General features: G+C 43.6%; 2 protein-coding genes across 2 annotated transcripts; both read right to left on the bottom strand.

The window, feature by feature from the left end:
* Positions 1-2,346: 2,346 nt before the first annotated feature.
* On the bottom strand, positions 2,347-4,878 carry LOC127750959 (uncharacterized). Its single transcript, XM_052273721.1, has 3 exons — positions 4,816-4,878; positions 2,502-4,768; positions 2,347-2,452 (listed from the first exon to the last, which is right to left on the bottom strand). The coding sequence occupies exons 1-3, from the start codon at positions 4,876-4,878 to the stop codon at positions 2,347-2,349; spliced, it is 2,436 nt and encodes an 811-aa protein (XP_052129681.1).
* Positions 4,780-8,276, bottom strand: LOC113215549 (uncharacterized). The gene is made up of 10 exons (XM_026435186.2): positions 7,694-8,276; positions 7,092-7,222; positions 6,893-7,009; positions 6,660-6,805; positions 6,493-6,559; positions 6,258-6,411; positions 5,994-6,184; positions 5,738-5,885; positions 5,357-5,502; positions 4,780-5,274 (listed from the first exon to the last, which is right to left on the bottom strand). The coding sequence occupies exons 1-10, from the start codon at positions 7,767-7,769 to the stop codon at positions 4,915-4,917; spliced, it is 1,536 nt and encodes a 511-aa protein (XP_026290971.2). The 5' UTR covers positions 7,770-8,276; the 3' UTR covers positions 4,780-4,914.
* Positions 8,277-9,593: the final 1,317 nt, after the last annotated feature.

Below are 9,593 nucleotides of genomic sequence, written 5' to 3' on the forward strand. Positions count from 1 at the left end.
GGGGGGGGGGGAAGGGCGAGCAGAAGGCGCCGGCGCTCGAACGAACATGGAGTTGCGAAAGTGACGATACGTGATCTTGTATCGTGCCAGCCAGCAGGCCGCTCCGATAAGAGGAGGAGGGGAGCTTGCATTGTAGGAAGGGGCTCGGCGAAAATGAGAGGGGCAAGGGGGTATGTTCGAAATAGCGCGCGCTCAGTCGCACGAGGACGCTGAAACAGGGCAAAACTTCTCTGGCCGACTCTCGGGAGAACGCAGAGCTGGAAAGAAAGGGTATCTAAAGGGAAAATGGGGTGGGGTAGCCACGCGTCCCGCTGTGTGGATGGGACTGTGTGATAAATCTGCAAAGTCGCTCGCGTCCAAACCAACGGGCAGCTCTGCGGGGATTATCATTCTCCCTCTGCCTCGCCTTGTCTCTCCACACCCCAACCCCTGCCCATACTCTGGGAGCAAATATGAACTGCTCGCTCACGGATTGATGGAACCAGGTTTTCTCATATCACTAGACATCCCAATCGTCTCCTTTCTTACGCATCCGAGTACCACGCAACACCAGTATGACCTCGCTGTACGCGACGAAACCAAGCTTCACTTGAGCCCATAATTATAGCACTGCCGTGCTTTTCGTCTCTCTTCCTCTCCCTCTCTCTACCTCCCTCTCTCTCTCTCGAGTGCTTGTTCATGCTCTCTGTTGCGTTACCATTCGGGTCTGGGCTAGAGGGCCCCCACCCGCTTCCAACCCTCTCCCGTGGCCCCTTGCCTGGCCCCCGGTATGTAGAGCGGATGGGCCACCGCATACGTGTGCATTACACACCTACTACTTGGTCGGTTGGGGGCTCTGCGCTACGCTATGCCCCGCCCCCAGCGGTGTTGATTACACGGGCAGCAAGCACAGGGCGCGTCGTCCATGAATTTTAACCGAAAAGCACTTCCGGCCCTCATGTCCAAACGTGTCCGGCATGCGCGGTAGCAGCAGAGCGGGCTCATGAAGAGGTTGAGGTGCAGCTGGTGGGGAGGTCGCCTGCTGCCGAATCCTTGATCGTGCTTTAACTTATTTGCGGTGGAGAGGCAAAGGTGATTAACGGTACCTACCTGTGCACTTTTGTGACTTTTCTAAAGCGCTGCAGGCATCGTTTTGTTTCGCGGAGTTTTCTCCTTTTTTTTTTTGCTGTTAGTATCCTGCTGTTTTCCGCAGGTGAGTCGTTGACGACCCCCTTCCCGCCCCGCTCCCCCGCCTCTCGGCCTGAGCGCCACGCTCGGCTGCCCCTGAGCGACTAGTCACACCGCGCTGCCGTTGCCATGGCGACGGGATGCCCTGTGCCACGCCGCGCCACCGCTGGACGCGGCGCCGCCGGAGAGGCTCGTGGCGTCGTTGCGCAACCCGCGGCTTCGTCTTAGCCGACTTAGCCGTGTCGTGCTCCGACCGAGGACTCCCTCTGTGTGTGTCTGACTGATTGTCTACCGCTCGCGGACTGGTCACTCTCACGTGCCCTGTGTCTCGGGCGCTTTTTCCGTACCACTTTGACGGGCACTTCCACTTCCGTCCCACGAAACAGTTCGCGGTCATCAGGAGCAAAGCATGGCTCTTGCATCCAACCAGAATCGTATACATTGCGTGACGTGCACTCATATTACAGATGTGTAATATATTCATTATGCTTCACTATGGTGTGCTCGATGCCAAATGCTCGAGCACTTTGCTGCTCACGATGCGCGCTGATGAGTAAGAACCGTAGGACCTGTTGCCCTCTCTCCGTTTCACTGCCTTCATCTTTGCTGTACCTTCTCCTCTCTCCCTCTCTCAGTCTCACCCTTCCTTTCCCTCCCTCTCGCTCCTGCTATTCGGCTGTCGTGGGACAGACTGTACCCCCCGAGGACACGGAAAAAAATACGTTAGCTGTGACAGCTAATGCGTTGGCTGCGTGGGCACTAACTAAAACATTTGTTGAATGAACTGACGAGCGTTGCTTCAGGTAGCTGATGAGAAGAAAAACGATACCTCCACTATTGCAAGTTACTACATTAGCTGTCTTAGCTTATGTTCAGTAAGCTGTCAGAAACACATATCCGTAGTTGCAGTATACATTTTACATCTCTGTACTACCAATGGTATTAAGTCCCTTAGCTTTGCTATGAAACTACTGCAGATAACTCGCTAAACTTGATCAACAAAGTCAGTAAGTAATGACAGTGGATACAGTGAGTTCACTGTAACAATGCCATTTAGATCTCTATTCCAGTATTTTGTTTGGCTTTTTAATATAGGTGAGAAAGGAAAATTCATGGGTACTTGAGATTGAAATATATAATTCAAGACATACTCACAAAATGAGATTTGCTTTACAAAACTTATTTATAATAATTCATTAAATAATAAAACATATCAATGTTTATAACATTTGAATAATCATGTTTACAAACAATAACACTTATTTTAACAGGAAAGGTTTTAAATCTACATAAAGACAAGAAAACATTACAAGTTATAACGTAGAGTGACATACTTTTTACCCAAAATGGAACGATGCACACTCAATGGCAATGGATCATGCAGTGTTAGAGGCGAAGTGCTTGACAATGTGTCAGAAAAGTCAACTTCATAGGCATCAACATGATCATCTAGGCCGAGACACAATACAGAGGAATATACAAAAACAGGTATGGGGGAATGGAGAATTGATTCAAGTTTTCCAAAGACAGGCCCTCCACTCTCATCCACATTCACGACCAACACCATACCAGGTTGATACTTTGTCCCCTTAAACTCAACCCAATTGGAAGCTAGACAAGATGATGTGAATGTCAAATTAAGATCCCTTGGCAAATGCCGTGCAAATTCAGGGTTTGAGAAATCAGACAGATTAATTTCAAACAGAGGACCATACTCAATTTCTGGTAAGATTGAAGTTTTAGATTTAAAAGCATGAAACATGTTGAGTTGATGTTGAACAGCAATTGTTAAACATATGTTTCTACGGGACTCTGTGGCACGGGCAGGAGCCAGAATTTTTCTGTGTTTGCTTTCAAACTTAGCAGTAGAAATTAGAGCGACCGGGCCACTCTCTTCAAGTATTCTGGGATAGTGGACCAGATTGTGGAATTTTGGCCTAAGCCCATGGCCTGTAACACTCATGTACAAGTCATTAAATTCCTGCACAGACACACGAAGGGCAATCACTTCTGATGAATTGAAAGCTTTAGACATGCAAATATCCATTAGTTTACGAAGTTTTAAGTACAGACACCAATGCGGGTCATCGTGCGGTACCTTATCACCTATGAGAAGTCCAAACATTTTCACAAACATATAGGTCTCAGACCCTGACATTTTCAATTTCTTTTTCTTTGCAAATTCTAAGGATAACACAGGGATTCGGTTAGAGTCACAAGTTCCATATTCAAACATTTCAATTCTGTGATTTAAAAGTTCAACAGTGAATAACTGTGGAACGCAACGTTTAAGCACATCCATCATTACATAATGGGCTACGCCCTCCCCCAGGTCATGAAAGCTGTCAACACTGAAATTTGATGTTATGTGGAATGATGGAATTTGATTAAAAACACAATCTGATTTCACTCCAGTTAATGTAACATCATCTGTTGCAAGGTCAGCATTGTATGACTCTTTTGACCGTAACAAGTGAGGATTTTCAATTGTCTGTGAAGCTGTATCATCCTTGTGAGTTTTACAAAATCTGCAGAAATAGTTAGCGCTAAAAGATTCAGCAAATCCACCAACTGAATTAACGCCAAGATTATCCCCTAAGAGTAGACTGCAAATGAAATATACTCTTTTTATACCATCTGGAGTTTTCACTTCTATTCCATGTTCCTCAAGAAATTTGAGCTGTTCAATTAATGGCCCAAACACCTTCTTATCAGAAAAACATCTGTAGTCTGAGTTAAACAATAAAGCAAGAAAAATATTCTCAGCTGAAGTCTGACACTCTGGTGGAAGGCATCCAATTTGAACATAGGCACAACCTAGCTTGCAAGCATGAGCACCCAAAGGATTATTACACTGACACTCGTCATAATAGGCATGTAAAGGCAAAACAATATCGTCATCGGAAAACTTTTCACATTTCCTCTTCCAAAGATTACATTGAACAAAATTTTGCTTCAACTCTGGATTAGTTTCAAGTGACCTTAGATAGACAAGAATGTCATTCAAAGCATCAGGCACTTCTAAAAACTGTTTAAGAATGGACTGAAGCGGTACAAATTGCCCATATACCTTCTGTGTCTTTAAACAAGAATTTTTAACAACATCTAATTCTCCAATCTCATATGAGATAGGGGGTATAAAATCCCCACTGGCAGAATAGTACTTGAAACGATGATATTCGGAACATAGATGGGAAAAAGGATTCTCAACATCTTTAAATTGTTTGTCAAGCACAGACAGTTGATCAGAGTTTAATTCAAGGTTAGACACTATATTAGATTTCAATGAAGAAAGCAGACCATCACAAATAAGTGAAGTTACATCATTAATTAATTGCTGGACATACTGACGAGGAAGTTTAGGTTTACCATATAATTTACTAACAAACAAATCTGCCGCATCCCGTAATGATGTAGAATTTAAATTATGATGATGTCCTGCTACACTGGAAACTTCACTAGGGCAAGGAACTTGACTATCATAAGTGCTATCTGAACTATTAGCATTACAATTGAGGTCACTATTTACATCTTCCACAGCACCAGTAAACACATTGGTCGCAGGGGCAACAACAGCACTCTTCGAAACAGAACCACATTTCTTAAAATGTGTATTGAAGGTGTTAACATGTGAATAGCTACGCCCACACAATTTTGGACAAATGTATGCTTTAAAAGCATGCTTTGACTTATGATGCAATAAGTAGTCATTCACAGATGTTACTAAATGCTGACAAATAGGACACTTCATTTTGACTGAAACAAAGAATATTCTTTGAGACGAGCAGCCAATGTAGATTTCAATCCAGAATGCGGGCTCTTGTAATCGTCTTTAGTGGTGATGTTGAAAAGAGTTCTTTGAAGATAAATCCAAATGTGACGAGCCTCTGGAGGGTACTTTGCTCCCAAACCAAATGATAACTTGAAGGCTGCTTCTATTGCTTCAAATGGGCCATCAAACTCCCAACGTACATCATCAAGAACAATGAAGCACTGCCGTAGATTTGTGAGTGGCCCCACAAAAACAGGAATAGGCTGAAGTTGAAAATGATACTTGGCAAGCACAGTCTTCTTGAGGTTAATAGCTTCTTGAATTTCCGCAATTTCCTAGTAAAACAAAATCAGTTGAATTTAAAAAAAATTAGGGATTATAATAAATTAGATTAACTCCAGATAGTAAGAAACTTACCCGAACATGCAAAACCCATCCGCTAGCTATTTCAGGACGTGATGGTCGCCAGCATGGCTTGCTCTTTGGAGACTCCAGAGACTTTGGTATGGTTCTAATTTTCCACAAATTGGGCAGTTCCAGAATAATAAGCACAAACTGCTGCTCTGAAAAAAAAAAAAAAAAAAAAAACTTCAGACCTAATACTGTTTACAAAAATTAAGATTGAGCAGCAAAAAATATGTGGGGCATCTCAGTATATTAGGAATGTCATACACAGTCCAAAAGCTATGTTCAATATTTAAAACTACAAATTGAGTAAAGACCCAGTAACACTCCAAAATAACACTCAGCACACAGGGAACCAGGCTGTTGCCTTTAACAAGATATAAAGCAGCTTACCAGTTGAGAGGGATGCAAACTTGGGGCCTTTCAAAAAAGATGGCTTCTCATGCCTGATTATCTTGATTAGAAATTTTGAGTATGTGGACCACAGTTCTCTGAGTGAAACCTCCAAGTTCGGCTGTTCCACAACTCCATCCATAGCAACCTAGATGAAAAAAAAAAACAATACTAAATTAATAGAGCAGAACTTTTTGACAAATTAAAATTAAAGGTAAAACTGACAAATATCAACAAACAACATGGTGGCACCTACCAATTCCCACCCAAGATTCTCTTTAATAGCCGGAAACTTCTCAAAGTAAGAAAATAGTTGTTTATTCAAAGCTAGAAATCGGAGTCTCCTCAGCCTTGTCTCTTCCCACTTTGCTCGCACCTCAGTCCATGGGCTGGTGTTGTGGCATAGCCAAACAAATGAGGGATCTTGCAGATCATCACCAAGATCAGCTAGAAGAAACAAACATCAATTTAAAATAAAGATCACAAGACTGAATTATGGAGGAGTAGTTGATAAACTTACGGAGATTCCCATTCACACCAGCTTCTGCTTGAGGTTGAGGTACTTGAATTAGTTGAGAGGAAATAAGACCTCGGCGAAGAGAGTAGTATCTGTATCTTAGACGACCCTGTATAGTACTGGAATTTTCTTTTTGGACAACAGAATACCAAGTCTCCTGTAAACAAGAATTGAAAAATCAAGAACGTATCAAAATGCAAGCAATACCAATGTGAACTATTGATTCAGTGCAACTAACCTTATCTTCAGCTGGAAAGAGAGTGACTATTGCATCAGCAATTTTATCATAATCATCACGAGTAAACCTGGAATACCAAAAAAAAAAAAAACACATTCATCACAAGCTACAAAAATGGTTAAAGTTTAAATATAATACAAATAGTAATATGTAATCTTAAAACGTACTGCCTATTGAAGTCATCCTCCAGTTCTTTATAGAGCACTTGAGTGCACAGAACACTCCTTGAATATTCGTCCAAGTGCGAATTTGCTTCATAAAAGCTTAGAACAATGATACCAGGCATAGACTTTTTCAATGCTGTATGAAGGGACTGTAACAGAATTCAATGAAAAATAAAAATAACTGTTCACCTCAAGGAACACTGTTCTGTAACACAATATTGATCATGACCACTTACGTTCTTGTCTGGAGCATTCAGAACAAGCTGGAGTTGGACGTTATCCAGCTTGCGCTTCTTGGCCCTCCTCGCAGCCAATGACATGTCATCCTCATCTTCATCAGAAATAGAAGTGTCCTAAAAATACAAAAATAATAATTAGAAAACAAAGCTTTGCAATATTAGCACAGCAAAGAGTCACACCACCACACACACTCACCTCAGAATTTCCAGACTCTTTCAGTTGCTGCAGGTTGACCTCAAAGATGGAACGCGGCCCTTCCTTTGGGATATATTTCAAAATTTGGTCTTTGGTCAAAACCTTCAACGACTCGATGGTATAATCTTGAGCTGAAAAGTAGAGGTCGGTTCAGTAAAACAATATGAAGCATAACCTCTATTTCGTTAGAGCGAGTGTTCCTATCGCACGGCAAAACCAAGGATTCACCAACTAATCTCGCGGATGAGACAGCTCAAGCCAATGTTAAAATGCACGACTAAAGTAAGCAATAATGCTTATGACGAAGTTTTATCAATACCAAGTTCATTACACGAGATTGAGTCGAATTTTTAATCATGGGAGAACACTACACAAATCGCTTCACACATGATCAGAAGGCAACGAACCTCTTAACCTCACTTTCAGCTTTTAAAACTGTACCCTTTCATTAATTCAGAGTTCAAAGCGAGACTGAAGCGAGACTTCAGAAAAAGCTCCAATCACGATTAAAAACGAAAGAATATCCAGAACAATTACTTAAGAACAGTTACTAGTCAAAAACGCCGGTAGCCAAACAGGCAAGACAGAGATGCAAAACTTACCCACAAACGCCTCAACGTACGGAGGTGCCAAACCCCACTGCCGGAGAAGTGTCGCCATTTCATCGACCGATGACATTCTACTCTTTCAGTATTTACCGCTTTACACAAAAGATAATCTGAACGAGTAATCATTTTGATGTTGGAAGCTTACTTTATAAGAACGAGCAGATCGCGACGTCAGCCGTAGCCGAGTACAGCGCGCTCTACCGGAACTAAATCTTACGTTCTGGCTGCGAGTCACACAAGGCTGCCCCAGCCAAACACACTTTAGCGGCGATTACAAATGTGGTCGCGTAGGAGAGGCAAGAATATGTTGTCGGAGCTGTGTCGCACTTTTTTATAGGGTGTAAGCTGTAGAAAATCTCCCCAGTCAGCTAGTCGAGTCAATGTCAGGTTCGTTTCCACAGACAATATTCAATCAGCTGCTGTAGTACATGGGAATTAAAGTGCCGCAACTGACGCGTTTTCGATCCGACCACACGCATTAGTTGTTTTAGCTAACGCCGTTAGTTAGTGCCTAGACAGTTAACATATTAGCTATTGCAGCTAATGTTTAGCTGTCGCAACTGACGTATTTTTTTCCGTGTACTTGCAACAAATTAACCTTTTAGGGAACATTTTAATCGCAGAGCTGTTATAAATTGTCGTTCTCTCAATCGCACTATAACGTCAACTTTTTGGGTACAGGATTACCCTTTACCGTTTGGTGTTATAATAGTAAGTGGAAAATGAGCAGTTAGTGGGGTGGTTAATAAGTAAGTGGCAAAGGATTTTCGTAACCGTACTTTCTTGGATTTGTTTTCCGTTGGTTTGATTCTTGTTAGCTCGTCCGAGTATTTGTTAGACGAACGATAGCAAAGCCTATTACAGCTCTAGGGACCAAAATATTTTGTTGTTGGTTTCTCCGCTGAAGATAAGTTGTTTTTTTTTTAATACGCGAGTAACACAATCTTTACTTCATGAAACCGAAACCTTAATTACCAAACCCTGGTATTCCAAACGGCAGTTTTGGTTTCTCTGCTGTTTTCGGCTCCGTCTTGTAACCTGACTTTTCCACGTTCTCGACTAGTGACTGCGAAAGCATTTGGGGCACGTTTTTGTCTAGGATCGCAGGCGTGGTGTACGCCTGAGTACGCCTCACGTAACAGGCTTTGCAATATCTCGCGAATCGTGCGATGCGCCTGCCTTACGGACATCTAGTGAGTCTGACCTCGAACTCGAGTAAGGAAGGATGCCATATGTGTTCGATATGCCGGCGACCGGTTTGGCGGTGTCGTGCATTGTCGCCCTGAGTGCGCTTCCGGCTTGAAGGGTATGGGGTGGGGGTGGGCACTTAGCACTCGTCTCGTTTCATTCTGTCTCTCTTCCCTCCCCAAACCTATGTGTCCCTCTCTCACCCCTACCCCCCTCATTTACTTGCTCTTGCCACGCGCCGGTGTGGGAGGGGTCTTCGAACCTTTCCGCGGATGCAGCCAGAGGCTTGGCGCGGCTGACTGAGTGACTGATGAAGTAGTGAAGGGCCTCGAAGCGACGCGCCCAGCTTCACCGATGAATAGGAGCGCCTCACATCTCCACCCCCTCCTCCCTTGCTCCCCCTCTCCCCCCTTGCACCCGTGCAGTATGTCACACTCTCCCTCTTACTCTCGCAAATGCGTTTCAAACAACGGTTTTAAATGAACGGAGGTTGAGGGGGAGGGGGTGTACGATTCCAGACAAAGCTTTGATATGACATGTTGTTTCCCTCTCCTCCGTCACGTTGCCCAGAGTGGGTGAGCGGGATGGAGGGGGAGGAGCGAGTTCGAGAGAGAGGTGGTGCGAGCAGGGGGAAAGGGGCGTAGAGTGAGAGAGAGAGAGAGAGAGAGAGAGAGAGGGAGAGGGAGAGAGGGAGGGAGAGAGAGAG

Source organism: Frankliniella occidentalis, unplaced genomic scaffold (assembly GCF_000697945.3).
Source record: "Frankliniella occidentalis isolate FOCC.00 unplaced genomic scaffold, Focc_3.1 Scaffold295, whole genome shotgun sequence".
NCBI classification, from domain to species: Eukaryota; Metazoa; Arthropoda; class Insecta; order Thysanoptera; family Thripidae; genus Frankliniella; species Frankliniella occidentalis.